The 17310-nt window shown below is 38.4% G+C and overlaps 2 protein-coding genes and 1 pseudogene across 2 annotated transcripts in view; 2 read left to right on the top strand and 1 right to left on the bottom strand.

Annotated features, from left to right (window-relative positions):
• Positions 1–17310, top strand: part of CEP126 (centrosomal protein 126) — a 102217-nt gene that overhangs the window by 39095 nt on the left and 45812 nt on the right. The window contains exon 4 of the mRNA XM_061143517.1: positions 10136–10247. Within this exon, the coding sequence (XP_060999500.1) occupies positions 10136–10247 (112 nt within the window). The remainder of the gene's footprint in view (positions 1–10135; positions 10248–17310) is intronic.
• ANGPTL5 (angiopoietin like 5) overlaps positions 1–17310 on the bottom strand; it is an 88661-nt gene that overhangs the window by 61176 nt on the left and 10175 nt on the right. The window lies entirely within an intron of this gene.
• Positions 9943–10060, top strand: LOC133065027 (U4 spliceosomal RNA; annotated as a pseudogene).

The raw sequence follows: 17310 nt of genomic DNA, 5'->3' as shown, positions 1-17310 counted from the left end.
CAGGATATCATCCTGAAAAAATGACTTAATTTGAATCTTAAAGAATAAGCATTTTGCCAAGCAAAGAGGCAATTTTAAAAATCCCAGACATAAGGAACAACTTTTGCAAGTAAATTATGAATTGCAAATCCAAAGTGTATCCAAAGCATAGGATGGGGAAAAAAGAAAAGAAAATGGATACAAGACTAGAAAAATGAACTGGGACAATTCTCTAAGAAATTTGGATGCCATGCTAGGAATCTCGTCTTTATCCAGTATGCAGTCCACTTAAAGTTTTTTAACTGGAAAGCAAGCCATTACTGTGTCAATAAGAGAGCTTACTGAAAGTAAGAGCAACTGGTAAAACTGCTAAAATTAATACAGCTTAAACATGATAGAGGTTGCTTTTCCTCTTGTATAATGTGAAATACTCAGGTAGGCAGTCGGGAGCTGGTCTGAAGAGTATCCAGAGCCACAGGGAACCCAGGCTCCTGTCTCACAGTTCAGCCACCCTTAGTGTATGATTTATAGCTTCACCTTCAGTGGTCATATGGTAACAGCTAGAGCTCCAGACATCATGGCAGTGTCGTCAGTGTTGTAGACGGGAAGGAAGAAATACATAAAGGACAGAAGGGCATACCTCTGAACTCCTGTTAAATTATTTTCCTAGAAGCCCCCCTCTATCTGCTTATATTAATATCTAATTGGCAACTCCATCTGCAAGGGAGACTGGAAAATATAGGGGTTTTTAATTGAAGTATTGATTTACTTTTTTTCAATATTCTAGAATTTTATTTTCAACAGTAAATAGTTTCTTTAAACACATACATAACACACACAGAATATGCAAATTAAACTTAACATTCAGAGTAGCAAAATCCTTGTTTACCATTTTAGTATCTTTAGTGTGACTATATTGCCACCCCTAACAATATAGAGTGTGTTACCCAGGAATAAGGGCTTCCCAGGTAGCACAGTGGTAAAGAATCTGTCTACCAGTGCAGGGGATGCAGGAGACCTCAGTTCAATCCCTGGGTTGGGAAGATCCCCTGGAGAAGGAAATGGGAACCCACTCCAGTATTCTTGACTGGAGAATTCCATGGACAGAGGAGCCTAGCAGGCTACAGTCCATGAGGTCACAAAAGAGTCAGACACAACTGAGCTTGCATGCACATCATCATTATGTACCAAAGAACAAAGGGGAAAATGGATATTAAGTAGGAAACTAGGGGTCTTTACTAAAAATTAGAGTTGTTTGTTAGAAAGCTAATTCTCAATACAACATGGAAGCTGAATTGAAGTAGAGATATATTAAAGTAGACTAATAGTAGACTATTTCATTATTTGTGGCAAGAAGTGTTAAGCTGCTAAATTAAAGCACTGCTCTTTATATAGAGATAGGAGGTAATATATTCAGGATATATAATCAATAGATTGAGTTATTAATTTATCAAGAGTGCTGCATCAAAGACTAGGAGAACAGTGCCCCTAGGACTTGGCAGAAAACCTCACAAATATTTAGCACTTGATAACTACTTTGTTAATGAATTAATTATTTTCCTGGATGATGATATTAATCGAGATTACAAATAAAGGAAAAGAATTAGCTTAGAGGTATGAAAGATCATTAAGTTTTAAATTCATTGATTTTGAGTCTTCCTTGATTCATGCAAATGAGGAAATCAAGTCAACAACTAGAAAAATCTAACTGAAACTTAAGAAAAAGATATAGAATAGAAATTGTATTTGAGTCACCAATGAAAAGATACATAGTTGGTAAAGGAAGCCGTGTGCAAAGATAAGGTGAATATTAGATATAGAGTACAGATTGAAGATAGAGCCTAAAAATAAGACCTAAGTGCACACTACCATTTATTATAGGTAGAAAAAAAAAGCTGAAAATGGATTTTGAGCAGTAGTTATCAGGAAAACAGGATGGGAAATAAAAGCAAATAAAGAAAATTGTATAAGAAGCAAGAGAAAAGGTAGTTTTTCTTAAGAAAGAGGGTGTACTTGGTTGTGATAAATGCCTCAGAGTACTCACCCCTCCTGGGTATCATTCACCCAGAAAGAGTGCTGACTACCCACGGGCCTAGGTACAGAGAGTCAGAAGTGTTAGTAAAAACAAACGGCATGTACTCAATGGAATATTATGCAGCTATTGAAAAGAGAAGAAACAATTTACAGACTGATATGGAATGATGTCCAGCAGACGTAGATTTACCATGAAGTCAATAAGGTTCAAGTTTCAGGAGCTCTCTCTGTCATGGTCCCTACATCTAATTTTGTATTAGTAATTTTGCATTATTTTTTCTTAATTGGGCCCCCAAATTGTATAAGCCTTATACTTTCATAAAACCTGGATCTATCCCTGATTTCCAGGATTTGTTATTGTTCTGTCATTGTGTCCAACTCTTTGCAACCCCATGGACTGCAGCACACCAGGCTTCCCTGTCCTCCACTATCTCCCTGAGTTTGCTCAAACTCATGTCCATTGAGTCAGTGATGCCATCCAATCATCTCATCCTCTGTTTCCCCCTTCTTCTCTTGCCCTCATCTTTCCCATCATCAGGGATCTTTTCCAGTGAATCAGCTCTTCACATCAGGTGGCCACACTACTGGGGCTTCAGCATCAGTCCTTCCAATGAATATTCAGGGTTTATTTCCTTTAGGATTGACTGGTTTGATCTCCTTGCAGTCCAAGGGACTCTCAAGAGTCTTCCCAGCACCACAGTTCAAAAGCATCAATTCTTCGGCACCCAGCCTTCTTTATGGTCCAGCTCTCACATCTATATGTGACCATTGAAAAACCATGGCTTTGACTAGATGGACCTTTGTTGGCAAAATGATGTCTCTGCTTTTTAATACACTTTCCAGGATATATTTATTATTAAGTATAAAAACAAGGTTCAGATAAGTATGCTTAATATTCTGACTTCTTTGTAAGAAAAGGAGGAAATTAGAATGTATGTTAAGGGAGGAGATCAAGATGGTGGCATAGGAGGATATGGAACTCACCTCCCCAACAAACACATCAAAAATATATCTACATATGGAAAAGTTCTTGCTGAAAACTAACTGGAAACTGACAGAAAGACTCCTGTACAACCAAGGCTGAAAAAAAGGATCTTCATAGAATAAGATAGGGAGGAAAGAGAAGCAGTCAGTTGAGGACCTGTGTCCGGAGGGATACCCAAAGGAAAAGGGAGATTACACAGGCAGAAATCCTCTCTGGGGAGTGAATGGTTCAAGCCACATATTAGACCCCCCGTCCTGGACCCAGCAGAAGGGAGATGAGCCCCTAGGCTGACTGGAGGGCTGGTGGGACTAACAGGAGGGCTGCAAGAAGCCTGGACTCCACTTGGGAGGCGTGCGTGCACACTTATTCCCAAAAGAGGGCAGAGAAGGCAGATTGAAACTGCACAGTTGACTGGCTGGTCTCCTGAAACTGCTCGGGAGTATGCCCAGCCTGAGCTCCACACTGGAGAGAGGGTTGCCCCAGTGAAGGAAGAACTCAGCCGGGAGACACAGAGGTAGCTCAGAACCAAAGTGGCATCCTTTGGGCAAGGACAGCCATTATGGGCACTTGCACAGGCAGCACATCAGAAGCAGCCTAAACTCTCTGTGGCCAAACTGTTGCACCCTGCACCTGGTCACACACTAGGAGTTCATACTGGCCCCTCTTGCTCCAGCACGGCTCACCTCAGGGGCCAGAGTGCTGATGTTGGGAGAGAGAAAAGCTCACACCTGAGCTAGCTCAGACCTGCTCCTCAGAGCTTCTATTCCAGGAGCTTGGGACCCAACCCTGGTAGGGTGGTGGTACTCCCTGATGACAGACGAAGGCCTAGCTCACTCTTGGCTCTGACCCTAGCCTCTCCTCCCCAGCCCCAATCCTTCCAAAGTGATATGTATGGAAGCATGCCCTGTGTGATATGAGAGCACAACTTGAGAAAAGATGTGACCTGCGTTCATGTCAAATCCAGCTCTCCCACCAAAACTATTGGACACACAGGCTGTATAAGGCTGCTCCCACAAAAGAACACCCCTTCAAACAGAATTGGTAACTGTTTCACTTAATTTCATAGAGATGGAGACTGTTAAGCAAATTCAGAAAACAGAGGAACTGATCTCAATTGAAAGAGCAAGAGAAAAAAAAAAATGAAACAGAAATAGTTTACCAGAGGATTCAAAGCAAAATGATAATGCTTACTGAATTAAGGAAAATATGTATAATGGAATATTCAGTTCAGTTCAGTTCAGTTCAGTCGCTCAGTCCTTTCCGAACTCTGCGGCACACGCCAGGCCTCATCACCAAGTTCCAGAGCTTACTCAAACTCATGTCCATTGAGTCGGTGATACCATCCAACCATCTCATCCTCTGTCGTCCCCTTCCACCTTCAATCTTTCCCAGGATCAGGGTCTTCTCAAATGAGTCAGCTCTTCACGTCAGGTGGCCAAAGTATTGGAATTTCAGCTTCAACATCAGTCCTTCCAATGAACACCCAGGACTGATCTCCTTCAGGATGGACTGGTTGGATCTCCGTGCAGTCCAAGGGACTCTCAAGAGTCTTCTCCAGCACCACAGCTTAAAAGCATCAATTCTTTGGCACCCAGCCTTCTTTGTGGTCCAACTCTCACATCCATACATCAATACTGGAAAAACCATAGCTTTGACTAAATGGACCTTTTGTCAGCAAAGTAATGTCTCTGCTTTTTAATATGATATCTAGGTTGGTCATAACTTTTCTTCCAAGGACCAAGCATCTTTTAATTTCATGGCTGCAGTTACCATCTGCAGTGATTTTGGAGCCAAAAAAAAAAAATAAAGTCTCACTGTTTCCATTGTTTCCCCATCTATTTGCCATGAAATGATGGGACCAGATGCCATGATCTTAGTGTTCTGAATGTTGAGTTTTAAGCCAACTTTTTCACTCCCCCCTTTCACTTTCATCAAGAAGCTCTTTAGTTCTTCTTTGCTTTCTGCCATAAGGGTGGTGTCATCTGCATATCTGAAATTATTGACATTTCTCTCGATTCCAGCTTCTGTTTCATCCAGCCCAGCATTTCTCATGATGTACTCTGCATATAAGTTAAATATGTAGGGTGACAATATACAGCCTTGACGTACTCCTTTTCCTATTTGGAACCAGTCTGTTGTTCCATGTCCAGTTCTAACTGTTGTTTTCTGACCTGCATACAGATTTCTCAAGAGGCAGATCAAGTGGTCTGGTATTCCGATCTCTTGAAAACTTTTTCACAGTTTGTTGTGATCCACACAGTCAAAGGCTTTGGCTTAGTCAATAAATCAGAAGTAGATGTTTTTTCTGGAATGCTCTTGCTTTTTCAATGATCCAATGGATGTTGGCAATTTGAACTCTTGTTCCTCTGCCTTTTCTAAATCCAGCTTGAACATCTGGAATTTCACGGTTCACATACTGTTGAAGCCTGGCTTGGAGAATTTTGAGCTTTACTAGCGTGTGAGATGAATGCAATTGTGCAGTAGTTTGAGCATTTTTTGGCATTGCCTTTCTTTGGGATTGGAATGAAAACTGACCTTTTCCAGTCCTGTGGCCACTGCTGTGTTTTCCATATTTGCTGGGATTTTGAGTGCAGCACTATCACAGCGTCATCTTTTAGGATTTGAAATAGCTCAACTGGAATTCCATCACCTCCGCTAGCTTTGTTCATAGTGATGCTTCCTAAGGCCCACTTGACTTTGCATTCCAGGATGTCTGGCTCTAGGTGAGTGATCACACCACCGTGATTATCTGGGTCATGAATATCTTTTTTGTACAGTTCTTCTGTGTATTCTTGTCACCTCTTCTTGCTGTCTTCTGCTTCTGTTAGGTCCCTACCATTTCTGTCCTTTATTGAGCCCATCTTTGCATGAAATGTTCCCTTGGTATCTCTAATTTTCTTGAAGAGATCTCTAGTCTTTCCCATTGTATTGTTTTCCTCTATTTCTTTGCACTGATCACTGAGGAATGCTTTCTTTTTTCTCCTTGCTATTCTTTGGAACTCTGCATTCAAATGCAGTATTCAAATGAGTATATCTTCCCTTTTCTCCTTTGCCTTTTATGTTTCTTCTTTTCTTAGCTATTTGTAAGGCCTCCTCAGACAGCCATTTTGCCTTTTGGCATTTCTTTTTCTTGGGGATGGTCTTGATCCCCTGCCTCCTGTACAATTTCATGAACCTCTGTCCATAGTTCTTCAGGAACTCTGTCTATCAGATCTAATCTCTTGAATCTATTTGTCACTTCCACTGTATAATTGTGTTTGCTATGACCAGTGCCTTCTCTTGGCAAAATTTTGTTAGCCTTTGCCCTGCTTCATTCTGCGCTCCAAGGCCAGATTTGCCTGTTACTCCAGGTATTTCTTGACTTCCTACTTTTGCATTCCAGTCCCCTATAATGAAAAGGACATCTTTTTCGGGTGTTATTAGTTCTAGAAGGACTTCACAGACCCACTCAGCTTCAGCTTCTTCACCATTACTGTTTGGGGCGTAGACTTGGATTACTGTAATATTGAATGGTTTGCCTTGGAAACGAACAGAGATCATTCTGTTGTTTTTGAGACTGCATCCAATACTGCATTTTAGACTCTTTTGTTGCCTATGATGGCTACTCCATTTCTTCTAAGGAATTCTTGCCCACAGTAGTAGATATAATGGTCATCTGAGTTAAATTCACCCATTCCAGTCCATTTTAGTTTGCTGATTCCTAAAATATCAATGTTCACTGTTGCCATCTCCTGTTTGGCCACTTCCAATTTGCCTTGATTCATGGACCTAATATTCCAGGTTCCCATGCAATATTGCTCTTTACAGCACTGGACTTTTACTTCCATCACCAGTCACATCCACAACTGTGTGTTGTTTTTGCTTTGGCTCCGTCTCTTCATTCTTTCTGTAGTTATTTCTCCAGTGATGTCCAGTAGCATGCTTGGCACCCTCCGACCTGGGGAGTTCATCTTTCGCTGTCCAATCTTTTTACCTTTTCATACCATTCATGGGGTATTGAACAGTAATGGAATATTACTCGGCCATAAAAAGAATGAAATTCCACCATTTGCAGCGATGTGGATGGACTTAGTATTATGCTTATTAAAATGTCAAAGACAAACTTACATTTAAAAATAAATATGTTATCACTTATATAAAAATCTTAAAAAAATAAATGAATGTATGTTTAAAAAAAACAAACAAGACTTCCCTGGTGGTGCAGTATTTAGCAATCTGTCTGTCAATGCAAGGGATACGGGTCCAGTCTCTAGTCTGGGAAAATTCCACATGCCACAGAGCAACTAGGCCCACACGCCACAACTACTGAGCCCGCAGTCCGGAGCCTGTGCTCTGCAACAGGAGAGGCCACTGCCGTAAGCCTGCGCGCCGCAGCCCAGAGTAGTTCCCGCTCCCCCCGCCAGAGAAAGCCTGCACAAAGCAACGAAGGTCCGGCAACAGCCCAGATAAATAGATAAAATTAAAAACCTTAGAGATACAGAGAACAAACGAGTGATTACCCTAGGAGAGTGAGAAAGGAGGGACAAATAGGGGTTAAAACACACAAACTACTATTAATATGAATAAAGTAGATAAGCAACAGGGATATATTGTACCTCACAGGGAAACATAACCATTATTTTTAACAACTTTAAAAAGAATATAATCTATAAAAATATAGAATATCTGGTTGTGTACCTGAAACTAAGCTAGGATTATAAATTAACTATACTTCAACTTTTAAAAAATAGACTATATATTTATGTATGTTTATATCTGCATAAACAGTGAAAGAATACACAAATACCAGTTAGAGCAAAACTTCCAAATTTGTATTATATTTTTTTGATTTCTAAATATAAATATATTACCTGTACAAAATATCAAAATTTTAAGGAAGTTTACTGTCATGAATGAAGAACAACAAAGCTGTGAAAAACAACTGTTTACTTAATTGTCTATTCATTTAGTTTATTCTCAAATATTAGAGTTATACCAAGAGTTCACCCAATATGCATGATAGCTAATGCTTCCCCTTGCTATGAAAAAGGGATGGGTTGGGGGTTTTAATGAGTTCAGAAAATTGTCGGAGTCAGAGAATTGTTGGAATTACACTATCAGGGCAAAAGAACTAGAAAGAGGAGCCTAATAGTTTAAATGAAATAATAAAGCCCTAATACACAATTAATACTCAAAAAATGTAGACTTGAATATTCATCATTAAGTATGACGTACTGACTAGGAGATCATTAGATAATAGCAACAATAAACAGCAATGAGTGTTTGTCAATGACCCAAGTTAGTTTTAAAAGTAGTTTTTAATTCTCTTTGATAGTAAGTGGTGTTAATTAAAGCAAATCTCAAGCTATAATCTAGCTCAACTAAACATTGTTTTTAACAAATCACACACAAAACAATCAGTGTAACTTGTTCACTAAGTTCAATAAAGCCCCAGCTCTTATCTTAGGTGCTCTGACTACACTTTATGTGAAGATCCATTCAGACTTACACAGTCACATACTAGAGACAAAAGTATGTGCCTTCTGGCAGTGTACAATCAGGGATGTTCATGTTTAACAGCTGGAGCCAAGACTAATTAGAGGTCAAACCTCAATGCCATCTGTAAAGATATAGGGTATAGACTCCCTAGATTCTCATTCTCTGTTCATGCAAGGGTAGGGAGTGATTAAAATATTTTAGGAAAGTCCACCTGTCTTGAATATCTTTAATTTCAACAAAGAAAGTTCATTTTTAACATTCATCAGGCTATGCAGCTAGCCATTAGTTTTACCAATAAACAACAATTTGGGACATTGCTTATGCTCATTAGAAAAACAATCAAAATCTAAAGCTTGATAGTTTCTGCCTCAAGAGGATTGGTCCTTTGTGGTTAGAATATCCAGCAAACCATCTCATAACTAGCATTTTTCGCTAGTATTTTATGCAATCACCCCTTGACTCTAGAGTTCAAGTTTGAACTAACCCATTCATCATAATATACTGATTTTGCTTAAAAATTTTAAGGTGAATAACAAACATCAGAATCATGATGATATGGGTTTTTTAAAGGAGAAAAGAGGAAAAAATAGTTTGGTAGCATCATTGGAGAGCTAGAAAGTCAGCTATCTTATCTCCAGGCCCTCAGTTATTTGTAGTTACTTGTATCTCCCCGTAAGAGGACTGCAGGAAGGCGAGTGTGGGATGTTTCGAGAGAAAGCAATATCCTTTAAATAGAAGGTTTGTTTCAAGTTGAACAAGAAGGTGTGTACCAAAGTGCGCAGTGGAATTTCTTTGGAAAGTGGATACTTATGGGAGCTAAGGTTGGATTAGAGGTTGTGCAGAGTGATATGTGGATGAGTGTCCATGTAATGTGTGACCCTGAACAAGTTACTAGGCTATGTTTCAGTTTCCTCAGTTGCAAATGGAGATTGGGGCTTCTCTGGTTGCTCAGTCAGTAAAGAATCTGCCTGAAAGGCAGGAGACCCAGGTTCAATCTCTGGGTTGGACAGATCTCTTAGAGAAGAATGTGGCAACCCACTCCAGTATTCTTGTCTGGAGAATCCCATGGACGGAGGAGCCTGGCATGCTTCAGTCCATAGGGTTCCAAAGAGTTGGACACGACTTAGTGATTAACATTTTCTTTCTTTCAAAGCCCTTAGTGAGAATAAAGTAGTTAATACTTATACAGTGCTCAAAAATAATATCTTTAACAATAAATGCTCAATAAATGTTAACTGCTATTTTTATATCTTCCCCTTTTCTTCATAAGGTTATTTGTAAATTTTGTCAGAAATTTATGGAATTATAAGGTTAGATATAATGGGGTTTGCATGCCAGATCAAAGAGCCTGGACATTTCTCAGGTTTCATTTTTCCAAATAAGTAGTCTTAAAATTGGTGATGAGAATTTTGAAATAACTATTTCTTATTGGGAAGTGGATGTTTAAATTTAAAATATACTGTTCAAGCTTTGCACGATGGTAGTATCATAGCCAATGAGGTTTACCCGAGGCGTGATTATTGCTAATTGAAAATATATTGTTCAAAATAAATTTGTCACAAAAGTTTTAAGATAGTATTTTATCATTGACCAATTAAATTATGTATAAAGAGATTGTTGAAGTGATTCAGTACTATATGATCTTTATTATTTCCTTAGTTCTTCAAAGACCAGTTCTTCCATTAGAAGATGCCCTCAAACAAATTCAGGAATCCAACCTAAAATCAGAAGTAAACCTTCCCTCTTCCCACAGACCAATAATAAACTGGAGGTAAGTAACTTATGATTATCATGTATAGTTACTAATATATGGTAATTAAATAGCTCTCTAGTTGCTGAGTTTACAGGCCTTTTCATCAATTACTCCTCACCTCTATTTTATATACTGTTTTATTTTCACACATTGAATTGAGGTAGAGTGTAATACAAATTGCTTCAAGAGTAAGTAAAAATTTTAATTTCTTGTCTTTAGTTTTACAGTGTTGCTTATGTTGAGTAATTTTCTATGGGAACTATCATAAAAACCATTTCAAAGTATTGATACTGGTTTTACTGAGAGGAAAAAAAAAGTTGAACAACAGTGATATAAATTTAGATAAAAGGAGTAACTTTATGGTAGAACTTTATGGGTTTTTCCTCACTGGAAATCTTTCCTGGATGGATATCTTTTAAAAAAACTACTACAGTGCCTCCTGGTTCCTCTCTAGGTTAGTTTTAATGAATCATCTTGATTCAGTAGGATGGACCAACCAACTAGAGAGTACCCTCTGACATCCTGTATTTTCCATTTATTTACTATAAATGTTTCTTGAACCTACTATGTACACAGCAGTAGATCAGCCATTGTGAAGGGGATATGGAGAAATATAATATTCAAAAATATAATTCCAAAGTATAATCTAGGAGAAAGTGAAATAATGCTTTAAAAATTGTAGAACAGTACCAAATAGGTAATAATAATAATATTTAATGTTTACTTATATAAAGATATATATACATAATTCATATGTAAAGTATGTTAATATTTTACCTATTTATAATGTATATACTAAAGTATTTCCATTTTTAGAATACCTGTGGCAAACTGTTCCCTTAATGAGATCTAAGAACAATTAAATTCATTCTCTCAAGTCTTTATTATAGTTCAAGAAAGACCTCATGGAATAGAAGAATCTTCAGCAAAACTTTGAAGAAAATAGGAGTTAATCATGAAACAAGTGGGTAGATGGTATTCCAGACAGAGGGATGAGAATGTGGAAAAGCCAAGAGTAGTAGAAGGAATGATATGTTCCAGGAGTAAGAGTATGGCTGAATAACAGAATGCAAAATAGCAATAGCTTCATTAGGTATGAGATTGGAGAAGTAAATACACCTGTATGCTAAGGCATATAAGCTTTATCCTGAGAGTTTAAGAGGCGTCAGTGAAGGATTTAAGCAGATGGGTAATAAGATCCACTTTTCCTGTTTAACAACATATCCTTCTCTGTGGTGAACGAGTGTGGATAGCTGATTGAAAGAGGACAGCACAGACTATTTCAGTGTCTGTGACTGAAAATACTTAGGTCTGGGGCTCAAGAGAAAGGTCTAGACTTAGACATTAGAAGCCGAAACAATGGATGGGATCAGCAGTGGAGATTATGTACTATGGCAGCAGAACTAGGATAGAGCACGGCAGAAGAGCAATATATAGGGAAGTGAAAAAAGAGAAGCCTACAGATAGAAACAATAGTTGCTAGAGACCACATGTAGGGAGAAGATGGAACTAAGCAAGTATAGACTTTCATGGGGAAAAAAAGCTTATGGAAATCAAATGGCTTCTAGGTAATCATTAATATAAAAAGTTTTACCATCTGGGACACTGGCAGAAAACATGTAGTATTTTAAAAGGGGTAACTGAAAAGAGGTTAGTAAAGAGACAGGGAGGCCAACAGAGGATGATGAAGCCACCCCAAAACTGACAGCAAACTCAGTATTATCACCACAAACCTAAACTGTAAAGAGCTGTAACTGTACAAGAGGGCTACTAGGTAGAGGACCATTGCCACTGCTAAACCAAGTCAAGCGGAGAGGAAGCCCGAGAAGTGATTATCAAAAACCACTTTGTTCTGTCACATTCCCACCTCTCGCTAGTACCTTTCATTGTTCAAAACAGCCATAAATCAAAAGGCAGGGTATCATTCAGTCTCTGCCTAGCTGAGATAAGTGTGGGAAATGAATCTGGAGTGTCAAAGAGAAAATATCCAGCTTAGAGGGAATATGCCCCATATAATTCAAAACAGAAAAGTCACTTCGGCAGTTTTTGTCAAAGAAATTTCAGTGGAGGGATGGAGACAGAAAAGAGATTGCAATGAGTTGAAAGGAAACTGCAGAGCGAGAAAGAAAAAATACCAACTGCAGCTTGTCTGTGAAAGGAAAAGAGTGGTAGAACAGTAGCCAAAGGGGATGTAGGGCCAAAATATGGCCTTTTCCCTTATGATGGAAGAAATATTATCCTGTTAAATATGGATGTCAAACTAATGAGTAACAGAAATGCAGTCTAGAAAGGTAGAGGATAAAAATGTGAAGTCTTAAGTACCTATTATGTGCTGTACATTGATTAGCAAGAGTTATAATATGAATGAAATATGGTCCTCCACCCAAGAAGTGCTTGCAGTTATATTATAATACTGTGTAATGGTAATTACACTGTAAGACTCAAACAATACTGTGAAATGTGGGCAGTTACAGAAATACTAGCAAAGTGATAAAGGGCTTACCTGGTGGCTCAGTCACTGAAGATTCCACCTTCAGTACAGGAGACATGAGTTTGATTGTTGGGTCAGAAAGATCCCCAGGAGAATGGAATGGCTACACTCTAGTATTCTTTCCTGGAGGATCCCATGGACAGGGGAGCCTGGCAGGCTACAGTTCATGGGGTCGCAAAGAGTTGGATACAACTGAGTGACTAAGCATACACACACAAGTGATGAAGTACAAAATTTAAAGTTGGAGAGGAGACTTAAAGGATGAGTACAAATTGTCTACTAAAGAAGCACAGGTTGGTTTCTGGCATGTTCAGGCCTACAGTGTTGTAAAAGGCAAAGACACCTGAGGAAATAGAATTTGTTCAGAGTAACAAGACTGTAATATATGTTGCTGGTACAATGAGAGATTATCTAGAAATGTACATTGAGGTCAGATGTGAATGCTTGTATTTGAGCTAGAAGCTAGAAGGTTTTTATTTCATCCTATAACTAGTAGAAAGCCAATGGGGGTTTTTAAACAGAGTGACATAGTCCTCTTTATATTGGAAGATAATTGGTATGAATGTTGGAGAATGAAAAGAATGGAAAGAAACTGGAAGCAAGGAGACTAGAAAAACTTGATGGGCTAATGCAAGTGACAGATCATTACTACCTAAACTAAAATAGTACTATTTTGTATAGTGAGAAAAGGAGGGACCTCCCTGCTCATCCAGTGGTTAAGACTTTGTCTTCCAGAGGGTGCAGGTTTGATCCTTGGTTGGGGAGCTGAGATTCCACATGCCTCATGGCCAAAAAAGACAGAACAGAAGCAGTATTGTAACAAATTCAATAAAAACTTCTAAAAAAGGAAAAAGACAGATCTAATAAAGAATAAAAATATTTTGAGATTAGAAGGAAAAGATAAGAGAATTAAAAAAATGAAAATGCCCTTTATGGCAGAGAAGAGACATAAATGTTTAAGAATGCTGATTAATCAGAAGTGTAAGAAGTGGAGTATAAAAAATGGGAGCTGAACAGGACCTGAGCTTACCTCCCATAACAAACAATTCAAAAATACATCCACATGTGGAAAAATTCATGGAAAGCTAACTGGAAACATACAGAAGGACCCTTATATAACCAAGGTTGTAAGAAAGATACACATGTAATCAGGCAGGATAGGAAGAAAAGCATCAGGTAAGGAGTCTGTGCCTCTGGGAGAGGACCGAAAGGAAAAGGAAGATCATGCAGGCAGACACCCTGAGAAGTGAGTGAGTCCAACTCTAGACTGGGCATCCCCATCCTGGAGTCCTGCACATAGAAGACAAGCCCCTCTGGCTGCTTGGAGAACCACTGGGAAGGCTAGCGAAGCCTAGACTCCGCTCGTGAGGAGAGTGCAAGTGTTAGCTTGCCACCAGACAGGGCAGACAGAGGTGCACCCTAGTAGCTGCCGCCATGTCACATACCCCCGTCTGAGCCATATAAATGTCACCCTGCTCACTCCAAGCCACAATGGCCCTGGATCTCAGGTATTCAGGACCTGGGAAAATAGTCAATCTAAGGATCCAAAGGTGTCCTGGGGGCCAGGGATATGGTCTAGACAGAGCAGTGTCCATTTCTGGTGCTTACTCAAATAGCACCCAAGAACTAGCCCAGACTTTGATGGCAGTGCAGGTGCTTGAATTCCCACAACCACCATGCCATGTTCAAGCCTAGTGCAGGGAGAAGGAAAAATACACACCTAAAGGAAGCAGAACAAGCTTGAGCCCAAATTTGAGGGCTTTTGCTCCCACAACTTAAGAGCAGATCTCACCCCTGACAGGACAGTGATGGCCACTGGACATAGAAGAAGTACTGTCCCACACCTTGCACAGGCTCTAACTCCTCCATTACCAGCCATACCATCTTTCCAGTGTGGTAGAGGCCAGCATACCATGAGGAAAGACATGACTTGCATGCACATCTAATCCAGTCCTCCCTCCAAATACATTGCGCACACACAGTCTGCATAGGGACACACCCATATAAGAACACCCCTTCAAGACTGTAATAGGTAACTCTTTCACCTAAAGTCAGAGACATAGAAAATTAAGTAAATTAAAAGGGCAGAGGAACCTGCAACCTCAGATAGTCTACCCAGTGAGATTATCATTTAGAATAGAAGATGAGATAAAGAACTCCTCAGACAAGCAAAAACTAAAAGAATTCAGCAATAATAAACCTACCCTAAAAGAAATGTTGAAGGGTCTTCTCAAAATGAAAAAGAAGAATCTATAGGAAAGGGAAAACCCCAATAGGAAAGACATATATAGTGGGGATTGAAGATCACTTAAATAAGCTAGTACATAAATTAAAAGACAAAAGTTGTAAAGAAACTATAACTACAATAAATAGTTATGGGATAAACATGAAGATGTAAAAAATTACATCAGAAACACAAAATGTGGGGGAGAGTAGCAAAAAATGTAGATCTCTTAGAATGTGTTTGATCTTAAATGACTATGAGTTTAAAGCAAGTAGACATAATTATGGTCTACCATGGTTTCACAAATAGATACAAAACAAGCAAAAAGCATGGAACTCAAGCATACTTCAAAAGAAAATCATCAAATCAGAAAAAGGGAGAGACAAAAAGAAAAATGACAAAGCAACTGGAAAACAAGTAATAAATTGGTAATAAGTATATACCTATTAATAAATTACTTTACATATCAATGGATTAATGCTTCAATCAAAAGACACAGATAGCTAATTGAATTTTTAAAAAAACCCTTCGATGTACTGCCTCCAAGAGATTTACTTAAGGCAAAAGATACAAACTGAAAGTGAGGATACAGAAAAGGATATTTTATGCAAATGGAGATGACAACAAACAAAGGCTTAGTGAAAGACAAAAAGAGTACTATATAATGATAAAAAGAGATCAGTACAAGAAGAGGATATATACTGTTTGACATATACATACCCAATACAGTAGTACCTAACTGTATAAACAGTAGCAAACATAAAAGGAGAAATTGACAATAGTGCAATAATTACAGGAGACTTTAACACCCCACTGATATCAATGAACAGATCATCCAGAAAGAAAGTCAATAAGGCAATTGTGGTAAAGTAATTCTTTGCCACTCCATGCACTGCAGCATGCCAGGCTTTCCTGTCCTTCACGATCTCCTGGAGTTTGCTCAAATTCATGTCCATTGAGTCAGTGATACTATCTAACCATTTCATCCTCTGCCACCCTCTTCTTCTTTTGCCTTCTTTCCCAGCATCAGGGTCTTTTCCAATGAATCGGCTCTTTGCATCAGGTGGTCAAAGTATTGGAGCTTCAGCGTCAGTCCTTCCAATGAATATTCCAGGTTGATTTCCTTTAGGATTGACTGGTTTGGTCTCTTTGCAGTCCACGGGGCTTAGACTGTACAGAATCCACCTGCAATGCAGGAGATCCAGGTTTGATCCCTGGGTAAGGAAGATCTCCTGGTTAAGGGAATGACTACCTACTCCACTATTCTTGCCTGGTGAATTCCATGGACAGGGGAGCCTGGTGGATAACAGTCCATCCAGTCGCAAAGAGTCAGACATGACTGAACAACTAACATATATCACATACTAGGTCTCAAAACAAGACTCAACAAATTTAAGAGGATAGAAATTATATCAAGCTTTTTCTTTTCCAACCTCAAGGGTATGAAACTAGAAATCAACTACAGAAAGAAAAACAGAAAAGAATAAACATGTGGAGACCACACAACATGCTACTAAAAAAAAAAAAGGGTAACGAATAAATCAAAGAGTAAATCAGAAAATACCTCAAAACAAATGAAATGGGAAGCAAAGCTTTCCAATTTATGTGATAACAGCAAAAGCAGTTCTAAGAGGTTAGTTCATAGCAATACAGTCCTTCCTCAAGAAATAAGAAAAAATCTCAAACAACCTAACCTATCACCTAAAAGAATTAGAAAAAGAACAAACAAAGCCCAAAGTTAGCAGAAGGAAGGAAATAATGATATCACATACATGTGGAATCTGAAAAATAATAGAAATGAATCTATTGATGTATACAAAACAGAAACCAACTCACAGGCATAGAAAACAAATGTATGGTTAACAAAGGGGAAAGGAGGGATAAATTAGGAATATGGAATTAACAGATGCAAACCACTTATATATAAAATAAGCAACAAGGATTTATTGCATAGCATAAGGAACTATAGTTAATATCTGTAATAATCTAAAATAGAAATAATCTGAAATATATATATATATATATAACTGAATCACTTTACTGTACACCTAATACAATGTTGTAAATCAACTGTGGTTCAATTTTTTTAAAAGTCATTTCCTAGGAGAGAAAAAAAACAGTAGAAAAAATGAATGAAACCAAGAGCTAGTTTTTTGAAGAAAAAAAAAACAGGCTCACCAAGAAGAAAAGAGAGAGGATCCAAATAAAATAAGAAAATAAAGAGGATAAATAACAACCAATACCACAGAGATACAAAAAAAATCATAAGAGAGTATTGTGAACTAATATGCCAATAGATTGGACAGCCTACAAGAAGTGGACAAATTTCTTGAAACATACAGCTGCCAAGACAGTCAAGGAGAATA

This window comes from Dama dama, chromosome 1 (genome assembly GCF_033118175.1).
Source record: "Dama dama isolate Ldn47 chromosome 1, ASM3311817v1, whole genome shotgun sequence".
Lineage (NCBI taxonomy): Eukaryota > Metazoa > Chordata > Mammalia > Artiodactyla > Cervidae > Dama > Dama dama.
Note: the sequence above shows the minus strand (reverse complement) of the source record. Positions and strands in the feature narration are given on the sequence as shown.